General features: G+C 41.8%; 1 protein-coding gene across 2 annotated transcripts in view; it reads right to left on the bottom strand.

The window, feature by feature from the left end:
• Positions 1–19,604, bottom strand: part of LOC115397478 (mannosyl-oligosaccharide 1,2-alpha-mannosidase IA) — a 198,037-nt gene that overhangs the window by 95,963 nt on the left and 82,470 nt on the right. For both annotated transcript variants that reach the window (XM_030103828.1, XM_030103829.1), the window contains exon 2: positions 18,168–18,264. In XM_030103828.1, coding sequence (XP_029959688.1) covers positions 18,168–18,264 — 97 coding nt within the window. The remainder of the gene's footprint in view (positions 1–18,167; positions 18,265–19,604) is intronic.

The raw sequence follows: 19,604 nt of genomic DNA on the forward strand, positions 1-19,604 counted from the left end.
GATTAGCGAGCGTGCACTGACAGTGCCACTATCAGAGGGAGCCTTCTGACTTCCCCATCCCGTCCGATCCTACCCTCACTACACCATGTAAGGCAGAGAAATTAATCCTCCTGATTACCATTGTACAGGCTCCTTCTGCCTGCTAGCGCACGGAACAAGGAGGCATACATCGGTCTCATTAGACATGAACAACCGAACCCTCACTTTAAATCAAGACTGCACAATTTGTTCACTTTACACTTGACAAATTGTGTCCGCGGCGTTCTTCACATCCTCCAATCAACCTCTGAGAAGATCCGGACTCGAGGGATCCTGCAAGTATCGCATGTCGTTAACAGAAGTGCACTGAATTCTGATAGCACTGGTGCTACAAATCAAAGTAAGTATCTGCTTTTTGTATTGCTTTTTTCTTTCTTTCTTTCTCAAGCCCTAGAAAAGCAGGTGACAGCCACGGAGTGAGAGGTTTGTTTACAGAGATCTCGCTGCAAAGCAAATGAAAGCGGGTTCAAGGAAATGTGCACGGCTCTGTTGTGTGTGAGACGTTGATATAGCACCCTTGTCCAGACAAGTGCAGCAAAAGATGAAAAAAGGGGAGGTGGGGAAACTCCCAGCCCGACTCTCAGGGCCATTCAAACCTATTTTGTGCTCGAGTTGATCGTTTGAGCTTTCAATCACGCTCTTCCTATAAGCTTCTGTAGCAGTCACAGGATTGGTAGCTTTTTTTTTTTAATCAAATGGAAAAAATATATATTTTGTGTGTGACTGCTGACTGTCATCTGAAAAAAGAACATTACCTGCAGTGATTTGTTTATGGAATTAGTGCCGTCTATCAAAAAAAAAAAAAAAAAAATGCATATGTATGAGCAGCTTGCTGACATTGCTACCAGTAACACACATATAAATCTGCTGCTCAGCATGTGTGCATTTACACTTGAAAAAAAATCATTCAAAAACACAACCACAGTGCTCACAATGCACCAAATGGACTAAGTTAAAGCCGTCCCAATGGTGACTGCACCCCACACACAACTCTCCCCTTCCATGGTGCCTATTTTCACCATTATGATAATCACTCAGACAAACTTCCCTGCTAAAAGGACTTCCATAGAACAGTGCTTTTTACCTTCTCAACCACTGTTCTAGGCCGAAAACAAGAACTGATTGATCAAAAGACCTCACAGACAAAGTCAAAATAAATTTGTCCACTCCATTAGTTCTGCAGAAAAAGAGAGAACAGTCAAAGGTTTCTGCTACAATTGTGGACACATATTAATTTATTTTTTATTTCCCTTTAAGGAGCTTTTAGTTGTTATAATATCTGCATGATCCACAGCACAGCTGGCAAATATGTATCAGAGGAACAGCTCTGTTTGATTTATCTGGTATGCAACTGGAGGTCAGGAGAGCTAATTTTAGTTTTGGGCATGACTTACGAATACAAGCCAAAGTCAAAATAAATCTATTCAATAATGGCTCCTGCAGAAAAAGAAAACAGCATGAATGTGGAGAATCTAATTGCTGAAATCTCTGCACACTGCAGAAAAGAGCTGCTACTGACACATCAGATGAAGAATGCTCATTAACTCATGATACACTTTCATTTGTTGTTGCTATTGAGGAAATTATAGGAAGAGCTGATTTGAGTTTCCTTGAGAGCCTTGAAAATAAAAGTAATATATATGAGTATTGGTAGCTTACAGGTAATTGGATAGTACAGTGCAGTATTCCGAGTTCCCAGTTTCATAAACTTTAAACAAAAGCTGAACTGAAGGAAAATTGTCTCTCTGTGTTCTCTCCGAACACACGGTGAACTCAGATTTAGCAGTTCAGGCAGTAAGCTAAATGAGGAATAACAATCTTCTGCAAGGACGATCAACAATCTATAAAAGTGTCAAAGACTAAGAAGGCGGTGGGCTCCACTTCCGGCAGATTAATCTAATCACAAACAAATACCAAATGCACACTGTCCAGACATGATGAGAGGGGGCCGCGGGCTTTAGGAGTTACACACGTCGGTCTAATTGCGGCAATCTAATTTGCCACTCTGGGAGAGCGTGGCGTGTCAGAGCAGCGGCCCTGTCTGATATGACAGCCTCTCAGATGAGATTACACACCGCACACAGTGTTATCGAACCCTCTCCAAAAAGCCTGTCTTGCATTGATCAACAGACACGGCAGCACAGCGGGAGTGTGTGTGTGTGTGTGTGTGTGTGTGTGTGTGTGTGTGTGTGTGTGTGTGTGTGTGTGTGTGTGTGTGTGTGTGTGTGTGTGTGTGTGTGGAGGGGGGAAATCGTACATCTAATGCTCTGTCAACTCGCAAAACGTGATTGGAGATGACAGCTAAAGCTAGAAGCCATGATTAGTTAGCTGATGAAGACGCTTGGCCTGACGATCCAGTAAGCAGTAAGGTCATCTAACCGGAGAGCCCAGAGAGTAAACAGAGGAAAAAGAAAAAAAGAAAAAATCCTGAATATTCTCAGTCATTTGAAATAACCTCTTATAGCGGAGGTCAGACCGAGATTTCACTGTAATCCACCTTGCAGGCTTAACGTTAAACTTCCCCTGCAGATGAAGCGGGGCAGACTTTATCTCCTCTGAATGAGGCTTTCTGGCTCACTAGTTGTGCAATGAAAAATACGCAGCCCAACCTATTTAGGAGAGGTGTAATAACCTGTTGACAAAAACCACCCGTCAGCTGGAGAAATTAAACCGGCCGGCTTAACAGAGCAGCTGTTCTGCTTCATTTGTGCAGCGCCGCAACCATTCAAGAAGAGCTATGTCTGCTACACATGTGCATATATATGCACCTCCAGATGATGTTTGGTTGATTTAATTCACATAAGCACGGCTATTTATCATTATAAATATGCATTATGCAGCAAACAAAAGGGTCTGGCAGTCGGAAATGGGTGAAACAATGTTACACAGAAGACCGCATTCAGTGGAATATATATTATCCGCTTTTGACACGTATGTATGGGTAAATGTTATGTCTCCTAATCTGCGTAAAATAATCACCCAAGAAAATAGCCTCGGTTTATTTTAACATAACCGTTTAATCTTATTAACTTCTAGAAAAAAAAGTAAAATGTCTGATGGCTGGTCTTCCCTAACTCTGTTATTCAGTGTGATTGATGATTGAAAATGTCAATTAGTTCCTGCAGCAAGTATTTGAATAAGTTTGAATGCATTTTTATTTGAAAATATATATGTATGAGTTTGTACAGAAATCGCCTCCTTCACATTGTCGCATGGTGTCTTTAAGGAAAACACATAAATCATTACTTAATAATCCACTGACACCCCACTTATAACCCCCGGGTCCCTGCACTGTGGGAGATGCTGCGTATTTGCCTCTAATTTCACACTTATTACAAACTTTCCAACAATTTGTCCCAAAGCTTAAACCCTTGTCCCCATTACTTTGTATCAATTTCTCTTTCACTTGCATTTTTTTTTTCTGTTTATACCAGCCGCCCTTTTCTATTCCCAGGACGCCAGAGGCTGTTCTCACCATCCAGCCCCTCGTCTGCACCTATAAAGTGAGGCCCGGACCGCCGAGTTCAGGCGGAGAGTACCCCCGGCGCTTGCGGCGGGCTGTATCGACAGAGGGAATAATTTCATGCATTTTTACATATTTGCCCCGGCCGCCACCTCTTGCCTTCGCTCCACTTTGATTTGAGAGTGACTGTGCAGAATCTGAGTCCCGACTTGCCCCGATTCGCCACGGATACCTGGCAGTGAGCGAGCTGTGTCTTCTGCACAGGCGCGGATGGCGCAGAGTGTTTACGTGCAAAGTTAAAGGCAACGGGAAAATTCTGAAAAACAAAGAGCATTTACAGTGAACGGTAAATGAGCAGGAAGACAAGCTCTCTCGAAGACGAGGGATAAAATCCCGCGACCTTAACAGTGTTTAGAAAAAGTGATGACTAAAAAAAGTACTGTACAATAATAGTCCCTAAAATTAGTGATGGGAGATAAATCGGCTTCCTGATTCGAGCTTAAGAGCTTGGCAGGAGAGGCCTGTGATTAAAACTGCCAACACTGATTACAACATTCCGAAATGGTATGTGTGGAGCTGCGCGGACGTCACCGGCCGTGACTCCGCATCTACGTCATCTCCAGCGATCACCAATTACATAAACACACGGCTGGAGGATCAGACCGGCACACGGCGCCAACAAGGAACATCAGAACTGGTTTCATGTTTCATCTGGAAGTGGAAAATCTGACCCTCACCGTGTTATCTATCAACCTGCGCTTGAATCATTACAGTAGCATCGAGCACAATCCCCCATAATCCCCCCTGCTTCGTCATATATTTTGCAAGCGGGTTTTTCATCTTCTTGACTGTAATCCCAGCACAGAGACCCGGTGACATGCTCACGCCCGCTGAGGGGGCCGGGTCTAATCCGAGGAGGGAAGAGCAGGAATTTGGATGTGATGATAATGGGAAATGACTTTGCTTTCATCTCGTCATCCTGAGTCTCTCCCTCATTTTTGCAGAGCGAGGGGGGAGCTTCAACTTTCTGTACGTGTACGGGTGTGTACGTCAAGTTGAAGCCTCGGAGCAGATCACCGCACGCGATAAACCGAAGCGGCGCGCCGCTTGCATTCCTGATTTCATTTCCTTTCAGCTTTGCATTCGGCTGCAGCTTCGAACCTCTCATGATCTCAGTGCAGCCATGCTTTTATAACCCCGTCACCGGCTCTCGGTTTGAGTGAAGTACTGAGCCCACTTTGGGTGTGCTGTGATCTCCGGGCAGTTGCCACTGCTGCGGTGCCAGCCGACGCAGAGCCGGCCAGGACCGTCATTACATGCAGCGGGACGAAAGCTGCTCTGACAGCAGGTTCGCCCCCAGAGTGCATTATCAGAGGCTCGCTGTCAAGTTTCTCATCTGCCCGCGCCTAAAATGCTCCAGCATGCAGCCACAGTTAGGCTGAAACGCTGCACTGTATTACACCGAGTTCTGAGAGGGAACGCTCCATATGCATGCTGGGATCCAGGCTTTGTCTCCAAATCCTAATTTTTTCATATTTGCTGATATTCTAAGACATGTTTCCAGGTGATACTTCCTCAGCCTTGAGAGACAAATTTACAATTATTGAAATATGCAAAGAAGTGTAAAGTGTCAGTGATTGAGTGTTATTGGGTCCCACAATCGGATGTATGAAAGAAAGGCAGGCGGTGGTAGACCTCCTTTAATATGTGGACTGAACTGAGCTCAGAGTGTGTGGGAGGAGCCAGTGACTCAGCAGTTACTGAAATAACATGCAAAGGATTGCTTGAATTAAAAAAAAAATGTAAGAAATATGGTTCATATTCCTTTGAGGAGGATAAAAATAAGAAGAAAACGCATCATAATATTATACGCATTAGCATTAATGCACCTTTCTGCATTAATGCTGATACATTATCTCAATTGGCGAGGTTAGGAAATACATATGTGCAGGAATGATAAGATAATACAATAACTTTGAAGCATCTATCAACTCATTGATAGTCAGGATTCCTATTATAATGAGGACATCAACACACAAGTTGTCTATTGTCTTGAAGATGGTGATGGACTGCCCAGCACACAAGACTGCAAGTCCATTTACAACTTTAACAACTGATTCTTCTGCAATGGCAGACTATCATTTTGATTTTCTTGTAACCAATCAGGCATTGATGAGCTAAATAAACAGCTAAATAATTTACAGATTTCTTTATTTTATTTTATTTTTTACTTGTTTTATATTCAGCTGAACTATCACTAAAGTCTACATGGATATTTGGAAAAGTTGAAGCTTTTTCTTTTCTTTTCATTAGTGCAGCCTTGCAGTAAAATATATTTCTTCAATATCGAACGACTAAACGTCACTGTGGATTTGGAAGAACAAGCTTGTTTCTGGTACTGTGTAAACAGCTCAGTGTAAATATTGTTTCTCTCCGCACCGAAGCTTCACAGATAAAACACGTCGGACAAATGAAAGTTTACACTGGATTATTACAAAGCTATCATTATAGGTGTTAAAACGGAGACATAACAGCTTTACTTGTTTTATTTGATGATGATATGAATGTAAGTCATCAAACAGTCATTATTTGCGGATCGTGATAGCGCCGAAAACACACCTTCTTCTTCACAACACTACAGAAAAAGAAAATCATTTCCAAACCGGTGAGGCTGCAGGATATCAACTATAATAAAAACTAAACATCATTAGATGCCACATATATGTTATGGGACAACTTCAGGTAGCAATTTCAGTTTGATTCTTTATTGGCCCCAGAGCAAATGGGACGCGCTGAATGACCGGAGCGGCGGGGGGAGTCGGGGTTTGGAGAGACACTGTTTCCAGCCCCCCCGGGATGTAGAAATGGATGGGATGTGGGCGGATGGTTCCAACCCTTCCCTTCTGCATGTGATCATCATGTGACAGGTGGCGACAGGCGCCCTTTGCTGAACACTAATGGCGGGATGGCGAGTGGGGGGGTGTGGGGGGGCTGCCAGTCCCTCTCTCCTCCAATTCACAGCGCCCCCTCCAAGGCCAGCCACCAGCCACGAGGCCCGCTGGGAGGTAATTGCGAAGGAGGGAAAAACCTGTCTGCTCTCTCTAATGTGTGGGCGGAGGCGAGAGCAAGCAATTGTTGGAGAACGTGGCTACCAGCCGAACGTTTTCAATAAAAATGTCCCCCCCAATAACAAAAACGGGAGGAGTTAGCGAATGGAAGAGATTCAGACGGTTGAGTCTTTGCTGCCCGCTGTGAGGATTTGCATGTGTATTCGTTCACGTCTCTGTCCCCAACAAAGTCAATTCTTCGCACATGTCCAGCGCTTTCCAAGCAGACATATTCAGAATATCTGTCACTTCTTTGTTTTCTGGGAACCATATTTCTATTGATATATGACAGTGGACATTGGGAGAACCCCCCGCCCCTCGTTACTCTCAGCAAATTTAAGTACCCTGAGGACCCTCGATTGCTCTATAAAAATTTATTTTCTCTTTCGATTGCTCCTCCATCCAGAGAGGACCAAATAATAAATGCTCAAGGCTTCATCATCCGGGCCATCGATCCAAGCTAAATCAAGTTTTCAGGCCGTCTCCTCCCTCCTCCCTGTCCTGTAAGAGCACCTGCCAGTATTGTACCTCATCTGAAGAGCCAGAGGGATTTTCTAATAAACGGCGCTGGTTTTAAATGGTCCCGGAGCACGTCAAGAGAGACGGAGGTGAAGGGTTCAGCCCGTGCCACTGGAGGCTGCTCATTTCGCATGCCACTACAACTCTCAGCAAAAAATACTGACCTTATGCTCTTTAATTGCACCTCTTGGGATGAGGAGGGAAGGAACAAAATGAAAAACCAAAGGATTAAATAATCATAAGTTGAAGGCCATTTTTTCTTTTTTTTTTTTTTTCTTTTTTCCGTCTTCTTTTATGTCAAAAAGCAGCAAAGAGCAGGGAAGCAACTGTAAACAGCAGCATGTGTCCAATCCCCCTAACAGCCACATGACATCTATTGTTGATGAGAAATCTCCGGAGTGAGGGCGGGGCGGCTGTGACGCCTAACGCAACGTTCTCTGCGATTTCAGCGCCTCGCTCGGCCGGTTCCCCCGCGTCTTGCTGAACTGCGAGTTTTTCGGCGGCGCGCTCGACGTGCCGTGCGGTTGAATTAGTGACCCACATTCGCCGGCACGGGGGGAATGACGTCGCTCACAGAGGGGCTAGCATCTATTTAATCCTCCACTCAGGCTGATCGGACGGCTTCTCACTTTAAAACGAATCGAGAGAGCGAGAGGACGACATGAGAACCCTGATGATGAAAAACAAGTCGGGGTTCAGGAAAATAAGTCTGAGGAGGTGGTGATGGACGTGAAATGAATCTCACTGAACAGACCGTGCCGACGGACTCTTATCCCAGCAAGCCCCATCTCCTACAAACAATCATGACGCAAAGAAATGGCTGATGTCTGGAACTGTGATTTATTGAAAGACAGTTTTGGACTGATTTCTCATTTCACTTGTTTGAAAAGAATTATTTCAATACTGTTTTGGAGTTTTCGTTTCAGGAAAGTTTGGTATTCACTGAGAATGATGTAGTTTTCATGTCGGGCCACTAGTGGGTGCAGGTGTTTGTTTTTGTAGTGAAACCACACACATACATGCACAGGTAGAGCAAAAACACTGTAGATTTTAGCAAAGGCAAGAAAAAGAGGCAACAAATTTAGATTACTCTTACGGGTGACTCTCAACTATAAAACTACCAAATCCCAGGAGAATATAGACTGATGGTCAAGCCGCTCTGGAAGCTGCAATTGTTGTTGATCTATGCAGAGGAACTGTTTACTCCAGCCATAGAGACACAATCAGAGCATTAGTAACAGAAATTGCAATAAAAAGTGTTGCGTATATGACTCAATGCTCCACAATGGTTCAGAGCAAGACTAATTCTTACAAGCCAAAATATGGGGGCTTGCTTTCTGTTTTTGTAACTTTATTATAAGATATTTTTCTGTTGTATCTCAAACTTTGATTTTGTGATCAATTGGTGTGTGTTTGCTGCTACACTGTGATGTGTTTGATCGTTTGAAGTGGATGATCTGAAAAAATAATGAAGGCTGAAATAGAAAAACTGCAATGCAGTAGTTAAGTCTGAACTGTCTGATGTGATGGGCATCTTTTGTGAGATATACTGTATGCTTAATCACTGCATTCACTCATTGTTAAATGACGGTAAAGCAAGCAGCTGTTCAGCTTAGCAGAAAGTTGTGAAATACAGGAAACTTATTTTTCTCAAGAAAAAAATGTCATCTGGCACTCTGAATATGTAACTGGAGAAAAGCTCTCCCATTTTTAACCCCCAAGTGCTTTGCAGGTGTGTTACTTTACCAGTCACTTCGAGCCAAACAATGAAAGATTAGTTTCTGCTGGCCAGACGTCACAGATCAAGGTCATCTGAAGGTTATCTGATGTTCTATTTTTGTGAGCGCAATCTCTCAAGAAAGTTTGAGTTCACCTTTTGATATAACTCTGAGCAGTCGTAAAACGAAATATCACAGCACATGTACGCATACGCACACACACACATACACACACACACACACACACACACACACACACACACACACACACACACACACACACACACACACACACACACACACACAGCATTATTGCAGTTTCTCTTCAGCTGATAAACAAAGTGAAATCTTTCGAAATGATTAACTGCAGACACGTCAGTAACATCTGACAGTAACTCTGCTAGAGAAAACCCAAAAAACTGCACAGTAGAATGGGATCAGTCCAGAGCTGTCCTGACACAGCTATTGACAATGTAAGGCAACACACACTCACACACACACATACTCACACAAATGATAAATTTACAGTGACCAGTTGATCTCAAACATGTGTTTTTGGAATGTTGGAGAAACAACAAAGAGAGAATTTTATCTTTTGATGTGCGACTGTGAGGCGGTGAGAGTTCAAGTGAAGGTGTTTTCCCCAAACCCAAACTTTTAAAAGGATTTAGCCGCAGCAGGTGTCCTGTTCTCACTCTCAGATATTTTGTTGTAATCACAAGAAAAACATAAAAACGGTTCAAGGACACCAGGCTGAGTTGACTTGGAGGAGATTTCTCATTCAGAAGGGGAAGCAAGAAAAAATGGATTTTGGAGGGAGTCCAGTGACCTCTTCTCCACAACCTGCTGAACTGGCTTCTTTGTCAAATCTGAGAAACAGTCTGGTTTATGGGGCGAGAGCGATAACAGATTAACTACATAAACACGCTGTCCACCTTGATTTGCTCTAGTTGTGCAGCAGTGACTTCCTGCAGAATGAACACGGACTGGGGGAAATTTAGCCAGACAACTCAATATTAGCTTTGATTAAAACCAAAGTATCTTAGTAGTAAATAATATTTGAGAGTATGAAAACAACCAAAGAGTATTGGCTCGGTTTCATCTAACAGATATGAACCACATGCATGTTTATGTTTAACGTCAGCCTTTAAATCGGAGGCTGAGGTCTCCCTGGGGTCTCGACCTAAGATAATCTGAAATATAGAATCAAGGCAGCTGATTCTCTTAGTTAATACCCTCCACCATAAAGTAGGGCACACGAGCTCTGGGAGTCAAACATTGAAATAATTCACTGCACCGAGGGCTTTGGCTCACAAGTCTCGCAGTTAACAAGTGTCCCAAAATGACTTTGCATCTCTTTCCCACAGTTTTTTTTTTTTTTTTTAAACCACTTCATAAGTCTCACCCAATAGCCCGGAGTTTAAAAAAAATCCCTATCATCATGTCTTCCTTTGCTCTGAGTTATTTGACTTTTCCTCTAAAAGGGACCTTTGCCTCCTCCTGCTGCACCTCCCTGCTCTTCATCAGTCTCCATAAGAGCAGCTCCGCCACGGCCAAAGACCACCGCTGTTGATTTTGTGGAACGGGGAAGTTTTTAATAGACGCACCAACTATAAAACAAGCTGAAAGTGGGGGAAGAAGGAAGACGAATCGCACAGAGCAGAAGTGAGGATGTGCTGTGGAGTTCTCGGCCTTCTCTCACGAGAGCAGTTGAACCGCCGTCTCTTCCCATCTAATTGTTATCTTCAGCATCGGCTGTCACCGTTATCAGCGCTGAAAAGCAGCTTTGTTAATAGAACTCATTTTACAACAACAATCCATGAATCATCCTAAAATAACTCAACAGCAAAATTAAAGGCAACTAACTGGAGGTCACATGATACCATGATGGATTATCAGCGTTAAAGAACATTACCTTCCATTTTTAATATCTTCATGTTGGTCGTGAATATCATCTGTTCTATACCTGCTGCTTATCTTTAGTTTTTTAATGTTTTTATTGAAGTTCTTACATTTACATGATAGAGCATCTTCCTCCCGCTGTCGTACGGAATGAGCCATCAGACTAACCCAGCTCAGCTAATGTGTCACACCAACAATATATTGTTGCAACTCAGAAACCAAACTATTTATCAAACCTTATTTTATATTCTGATGTCCATTTTTGACTTATTGATTTTATGTGATAATTTCATAAATATCCATGAAATGCATTTCATGTTATCTTGAGCTTCTATACATATTGATATTGTATTAATATAATTGTATCTTGACAATAATAAACATGTTAGAACGAAGGATAATAGTTACACATCAACATGTGATAGTGAAGCATATAATTTGGGCATAATAAGTGGGATATATGATTCTTAAAAATCATATAATCAATATCTTTCAGGAAAACACTTTGGTTTTAACTCCTGTCACAGCTTCCTGCCATCAGCATGTCAGACGTAACGCTCATTACCCACATCAGACTCTTCAGTGACTCACACCTGCCACAGTAAAGCCACACACAGTGTTCTCAATACAACTTTAAGCTGAATGTTAACGTCACACAAATCCATCTTTATACATGATTTATTCAAGCTAGCATTCCAGGGAGCTGTGTGAAAAACGGCCGTGCATGTCTGCATTATAACAATTTTTCTCTTCTGCAATATCATTGGCATGTTATCACTGATGTTATTAGATTCAGAAGGACCGTCGTTTTTCCATTGTTGATTGTTCCACTCGTCTCTTGCTGGGAGAACAGACAGAGTCGACATGAGGTTTGTTCTGTGAGGCTTATCGCGACTGCGAGTGCTTTTACTAAGTTCGTTCAGCCTGACAGGAATGGAAACAGAAAACTCAACCTCACATTGAATCAGCCAGTTGAATAATCCACCATAGCATCAGCATTCAGTAAACAGTGAAGTCCACCGCTTCGGACTATTCTTCAGCAGAATTTCAACTTTTACAGCACAGAGGTCAGAATGTCATGAATGAATAAAACCCAGCTTCAATTAGCCCCGTAATTTCACCCTCCGAATCATCACCATTCAGCCTCTTTGGCTCTGAAAGCAGGCTAATGACAGCCATTCCTCTGTGACACAAGCCGAATGTCATTCCCCCCAAAAAAAACCTAACGATGATTTCTGAAGCCGGAGAAAAGGCAAAAGGCCGCCATCAGTCTCACTAAACTACAATCTGACCTTCATCTCCTTCTCTTCACAGAGCTCATAAAGAGATTTAATATTAACCTGACATGAATAATCTAATGAAATCTAAACGGAGCAGGGAATAATGGGAACACACGCAGGCCAGATTTGATATTTAACCAGTGATTTATGTGCGAAGTGCCTTCCAGTGCAATGCATTAATGTTAAACCCCAATAATGTTGTATAATATGGCTTAATAAGAATGAAAAGTTTTTTTTCAGAACATGAAAGTGAATATTTAAACTTTTCACTCCTACATGGTCTCAGTTGCTGAAAGTGTCCCAATAAGCTTTCTAATTGCTGGAGGCAAAAGAATCTTTTCAATAAAGATGTGCTGTAATTTAAATGACAAAAGTGAAACGAGAGAGGAAAAGTAAAAAGCAACCAACTCTGAATTGCTTTCCTGGAAGTTCCTCGGCGCACTTCGCAGATCTTTTTCCATTTCTGGCTGAGACGTGAGCCCTTCACCTCTGACCCTGCTCTCTGTTCTGCAGGCCAGGTCCAGGACCGGGTCCAAATCTGGACACCTGCACACCATATTCAGGTCTTGCAGGCTGCACGGCTGACTCACTGAATTCCACTGAAGACACTGCATCTCAAAGCCAGATTTCTATAAACTCACCATGTTCAATAAAAAGAGATTTTCATCATTGGAGGAGACAGAAGGATTTGGATTCATCCGCTGGTGGTTCTTCACCCTAAGAGTTTAATGTGTTTTTCTGTGGTTCTACACAAATTTTTCTCTGTGAAAGAGGGTAAAAAAAGATTTTGTTTGATTTTAAAGGCCGCTGATCTCTGCTCCATGGAAATCTGTGTTTGCTTTCAGTCCATTCTTTCAAACCTTCATTAGTCTGGCTACAGTCTAAAACTGTTTTTATTTCACTGAAACTCTTGGCATATTCTGTGTCTCAAGGCATCTGACTGGTTTTATTTAACCTTTATACCTTGAGATTCTCTATATTTTTTTGTTTTTAATTCTAAAGCTCTGCTTTCTAAAAGTTCATCCTGAATAAAGTTTGGTATCATTATTATTATTAATTTTCACGTGAGAGAAAAGAACAAAGAGGGACTGACATAAAAGAGGATTATGGTAAAACAGAACAAGCTGAGGGTTGGGAAGCAGAAAGAAAATTCTCAAAGAAAATGTGAAAATATGAAGGATGAGGAGGAGAAGAGGAGGAGGAGGAGGAAGAGGTGTGTCATCTCTCTCCCTTCTGGAGCTGCTTCAGTGTTCTGGTGACTTCCGGCATATTGACAAGTTTCTGACGACAACGCCGACTGTACTGCAGATCCAATCTCGCAGCATCTCTGTTTACTCAGGGGATTAAATTAAAGAACACAGCATCCAATTTCATACCTGGCTTCCTGCACCGCCCCTCACAATGTGACATTTACTTGCAAGCATGATGCCCTTTCTCTCTCCCTCTCACGTCGACTCTCCCCGCCCTCGCTCCTCGCTCCTCGCTGATAACACTCTATGTAGCAAACAAGGGCCGCTTGAGAGCTGGAAAATGATGCCGGCTTTTAACGGGCTGGAAATATATGTTTTATAGGATTAACTATATCGAGTTGAAGGGAGGCATTGCCCCTTCCCCCGACTTGGAGAGTGAACTATTTCTCAGCTGTGCAGCCAGAGATAAATAGCTTATTCTGGCCGAGCTCTTCTGGTCTGCATATCGCCGGGATCTGCATTAAGGTGCTGCTTAGCGGAGAGCTGCGCCGCGCAGATAAAGACGGCAATTAGCTGCCAGAAGTTGAGGACTGCACTATCCATTATAAGAACCTTTCACCCAAATGGTAAGTTTAAAAAAAAGGGTACCTCATTCGAGACTGATGATACGGAGTCAATTTATGTTAAGATATCCTGAAATGCTCGAAACAATGTTTTTTTTTTCTTCTTTTTTTTATATCGATTTGTGGCTCACTCAAAATCTCATTGCTGATTTCAACATGCTCCCTTCAATCGATTTAATCCTTCAGTCTACAGGTCATATTGAATTATTTTCTCTCATATGCACGTCACATATACGACAACCTTGTATGACTTACAGCATCACAGGCGTTCACAACACTGAGCTCTGCAGCGAGAAACAAGCCTCCGTCCACATATTCATTTATCTTTCCCGTTGATGGGACTGAAGCTCACTCAGCTGACACTGGGTAAAGGCACCAGGTTACCAGACACTCACACAACATTTAGCACCATCAGTTAACCTGGAAAACCAGAGTACTAATAGGAAACCTATATACAATGCACAGGGAGAACATGCAAACTTTAAACAGAAATATCCCAGTGGAAAATTGAACCTGGATATTTCTGCTGCCTTTAAGAAAGAGGCAGTGTAACCAAAGTGGTGCCTCCTTCTGCTCCATACATCGGTTTTGTATTGAAAATTTAAAAATCTGAAGCATGTTGACAAAAATCTCAGCAGTTCACTTCTGGCCTCCTCAGAGGAAACCATTGTAGCGCAGCGTCACAAAGTACATGGACAAATGCAAACACAGAAGGCCTGGAGGAATTTAATTAAAGCATGTTGAAGCTTGACATTGCACAAAGACAAACCTCCTTCACGGGACGCCACAGCAGGGCCGCAGCCAAACTCCTTCATCAATTATAAATTGAGTTTTAGTGGATCAAACCAGACAAAACACAAGCTGTTTGTTCGGGGTCTGTAAGTGGTGTACAGTCATTATTTGCTGGGAGCAATAACAATTTAATAAGCTGACAGTAAGGTTCACTGCATCCAGTCTGTTTGGGGTCTCCGTTCTGCCCCCCAGCAGTCAAACATCAGCTTTAATACAAACATATCGCCGCGGCTACCTCCGCTATCATCTGTATCTTACCGTCAAGCTTTAGTATCGACAACAGGACAGGCCATTAGCTTTCACTGTCCTTGGCTGTTGTTCTTCCTTAATGAGGCTTTACATCATGAGAACAGTAAGTAGATGAAGCCTTGATAATTCATCCCCAACCTGAAACCGCTGGTGCAGCAGACAGATCGGCCTACAAAGCAGCTTATTAAAAGGCCATTTAACAAAACAAGACTTTATCCGGCTACATGTCGGCCCAATTAAACCAGGAAAAAGTCAATCATGTGAGGTTATTGCATTAAATAACGGAGAGCCGGAAATCAATTTGCTGTTATTGTATTACAGCCACCTATTTAATTTCATCTGACCTATTTTTTTGCTTTTTTTTTCATTCCAGTTGTGCATTGACTGATGTTGGCTGTGTATTGTTTTAGTTATTAAAAGTACTGTGCAACTGAGTGTCAATAAAAGCGCACCAATGGGGAAATGAGCATGCTGATTCCTAATAATTGAATTTGACAAAACTAAGAAAAATGAAGTCTGGGCCGACCAGGCTGGATGGTAATTCCTCACAGCAATTTTTCTTTGAGGTGCACAGACCCATGCTGTACATAACTTCAAAGGGAAACAATGAATCATTTCACAATACGGGGATCGGCTGTGATTGTATCTTTTCATGAAGGGTCACATCAATAAAATATACTTGCGTAGGTCATATTTGTTATTGAGCATTAGATTAGATGAATCTCTAATTCAAGTAGCAGTATTGCAGTGGCAGAGTGGATGGAAATACTTACAAACTAAGCAGAAATACATACTGCACAGGATGACGGTAATGAGCAGTGGAGGAATTAAGATAGTGTGGCGACGCAGCCTGTCACTGACGGAGCTCTGCAGAGATGTTACTTTGTCGTGCATGAGGCACGATTCATTGACAGCTTCGCCATCATCCTTCAGTCTCAGCAGCTCCACTGGGTCCAGGACAGAGCTGGCCTCCCTTATTAGACTGTCAAGTCCACAGCAGTCCAACAAATCCTGCATCCGTCCCCTCATGAATATTGATCTTCATATTTTCCCTTGTTTGGGTTAAATATCTATACGAATCAATTTGACATAGGCAGGATAGAATGTGCATGACCAGACATTTCATATCATACTCAAATACCTTATTGAACAACACAAAAATACTGTATTTTCTAGAACAACAAAGTGATATACTCAAGAAAAAATGGGTATAAAGTAAAGACATGTTTTTTTTAAATCAGAAATGTATTGAAAAACTGGGTCACAACAAGATAAATGAATGATCAAAATTTGATCTGACTTTCTATGTATATAAATATGTTTGTATATATGTTTCAAAAAACAAACAGAAAGACAGAAATGTAAACAACTCAATTATATTAAAGCAAAAATCTCAGCCAACATAAGATAATAACATAAAATTGTGACCACTATCATTATTTTTCTTATGTTTAAGGTTATTTGCATCTATAAATATCAATCCAATGCGAATGCTATGCTAACCTGAACTACAAAATGCACCTCTGATACTTGAATAGAGCTATTTTATTTTCATTCAAACCGAAACAGGTTTTCATTCTTCTTTTTTGTCAGAAAGTAATCCTAGATAGATCACTTTCATACACAACCCATCACATGATTTAAGGGCCGTGCATCAAACAGGCTCTCTTTCACTTCACGCTTGTGGGAATACGAGACGAGCAAAGGAAATACAGGCTGTGTTTTCAAAAGGGCTTTGCATCATCTCTTTAATAATCCTGAATCCCTGCAGATGTGAGAGAGGGGGACCTCAGGTGTGAAAGACAGTGCCCGTCCAGGTCTTATTAAGTGCTGATCCACCTTTTATTAAGGGAGGTATTGTGGGATTTCCCTCCGGCCCGGCGGTGCGAGCTGACTGATACGCTTCGGTGCGGAAGACCTGAGGACCCCTCTGGATCCGGCTCCAATTAGAGGCTGCCGGAGACAGTGACACCCCTGACAGGTTGTGAGGTTTCCTCTGCTGAGTGAAAGCTGAGGAAGATATGGTGTCAGGAGCTCACTGAGGTGTAAACAGGAGCAGCGTGTCACTTTTCATATAACAACTCTATTGATGGCATTTAAGCCAGTATGGCATGCTATGCTGTATATCTGTGCTTTCCTGCACGCGTGCATGCCTGCGTGTGTGTGTATTGATCTTTAAAGACAACCGCAATCGCCCAACACATTTCACTGACTTACACAAAAAAAAAAAAGTAGAATGAAATTGCTGTGTTTTGAAATGTTTGCAGAGTTGCTTGAGTTTGCTTGAAAAGTTTAGCTTCATTACTTGAAAAAAAAAAAATCACAAAAATGTTTACGTTCAGAATAAAACCTCCGAAATGTCGTGAGTTTTGCTTGTTAAATTGCTCAAACAGTTGCTCCTCTGTCAAAGCAGCCGCTTGCAGTAAGTCGACGGAGCTGAACCGGGATAAACAAGCTCCATATTAAAGTTAAACACGGAGTAAAAGTGCAGATCATTAAAAGTTTGGAGAAAATGTGAAATGTGAAACTGCCTGTTTGAAACTGCCTGTCTTCTATTATACTTCCTGCTGCTGAATTACACATTTTGTGTTTTAAAAACACCTATTTCTGATTATTGCAAAGCAACATAATTTTGAATTATGACTGAACAGAAAACTGCACATTATATCTTAAGTGTCACACATCTACAGCTATATGATGAGAATGGTTTCACTGCCAACGGGTTGCAAATTTGATTTTTAACCTTAATTTCTCTACATCACAACCAGCTAGAGTAGAAAACCTTGAGAGTTATAGAACACAGAAAGGTGTCAATTCGAAGAGCTTATATTTTCAGAGTAAAAGCATCTACTAGCTGATAAAAAAAAAAAGTCTTTTATTGCCTAAATAGAAAACAGAAAGTCCAGTAAACAATCGAAAACCACATGGAATAAATAATCGCTTATATTTATTAACTGTCCTTGCTCTGATTTCAAAACTATACTAGTAATGCCATTTTTTTCCATATTTTATATTGTTTTAACAACACAAAGCTCTTAAAGACGTTTGCCAGGTTGTGATAGTTACTGTATATATAATACAGTTTGTGATTTGTTTGGATAGAATTTGTTACTGAAAAGATATCAAATATCAAGAAATAAAACATCTCCCTTTATAGTTTTAGTCTGGCTGAGTTACGTTTTGTACCCTGCAGGTTTGTACAAAAAGGTCAACAGGTATTTAAAAATAACTGGATAACCTTTTTTTTTTGGCCTTCGGAGCCTCCAGCGAGAAGCTGACACTCACCGAACATATTGCCAATATGGCCGTTCCTCGTCAGAGGCCGCAGCTCGTTCTTGCCCCAGGCGAAGTGCTTGTAGTTGTCCCAGGCAAACTTCATCATCTGCAAAACAAGCCAGAGTAGGGGGGGAGAAAAAAAACAGCGGTTAGCCGGCTGATGGCGGAACGGCACAGATCCAGACTCAGCTGTAATTAAATGCATGTAGCTCAAGGCAAAGGGTGCGAAAGATATTGATCAGGACTGGATTAAGGACGAGCGTGCAATTATAACATAAAAAGCGGGCTGCTAAACAACACGGCTGACATTTCCACCGCGGCCGGTCTCCTAAATTAAAGATTGACTGGTGTCAGTGAATGGAAAGCTTCAATAGAGGGAGAGAGAAGTATTTATAGACCCAAATGAAGAACGGTCTTTAGGTGTAATTAGAAAGTCACAAATGAAAGGAAAGCAAGAAAAGCAAAGCGAGTAAAAGCAGCTCTGCCTAACAAGAGATTAGCTCAGAGAGATGTCAGGTTTGTTTATTCTCAATATTTAAAGTCAGTCAAACTTTGTACATACGCGTTTAGATTACTCTGATTAAAGGTGGAGAGGGATGAAAATATAGATGAATCAAATTTACAGAAAATAAAACAGAATCTTCATTTTCTTTCAAAACACAGCGCAAGTCAGTGGAAATATTCCATTTTCTGCTGAAAACATTTAGTCTAACATCCATTCTGTACATTTAAATATCTGCCTTTAAAGCAAGACAAGCTACCTGGATGGACACATGACTTCCATTTAACAGGTCCCATAAACAAAGTGGAGTCAGCCTTGAGTTTTGCACACCAAGGAATCAAAAAGACATTGTTTTTGGGATCAATTTTTCACTTAGAGACCTCAGTTTCACACTAACTTGAAGTCATGTCAGTGCAACAGGTGGTCATCATGGCTGCTTTTATTTATTGCAGAAACCACAGAGCCAACAGTTCCAGCTGCACTGGGGAAGTCAGACAAATCTGGCAAAACACTGAAATGGCTGCGACTGGAGCCCTGCGAGTTCATGTTTGCTACCAATAAAGAGAGGGTGGCAGGAGGGAGACGGGATGAGACGAAATGAGAGGGCAGTGAAAGAACAGGAGGAGCAGGCAGCTCAGACCAGTGTGCAGAGCTGCTTCTCTGTCCACTGGTCAGCTGCTGTTAGCTGGAGGTAAATTCACACAGTGTGATTCTATTTTCAGGTTAATCTTTAATACTGTCAGGTATAAATAAGAACACTGTTTTTAAGCCACAGCAGAAGATATCTCAAAAAAGCAGACGTGGCTCTCAGTGTGTAGCTTTAGCACTCCATTCAGATGAAAAATGTGATTTATAAAAGAAATAGTAATCTCAATAAAGTATTTCAACATGTGTTTCCGTAAGTTTTCCTTCTTCACCAGAGTTCCGTACGTCTTCAAACAAGT

This window comes from Salarias fasciatus, chromosome 11 (genome assembly GCF_902148845.1).
Source record: "Salarias fasciatus chromosome 11, fSalaFa1.1, whole genome shotgun sequence".
Classification (NCBI taxonomy): domain Eukaryota; kingdom Metazoa; phylum Chordata; class Actinopteri; order Blenniiformes; family Blenniidae; genus Salarias; species Salarias fasciatus.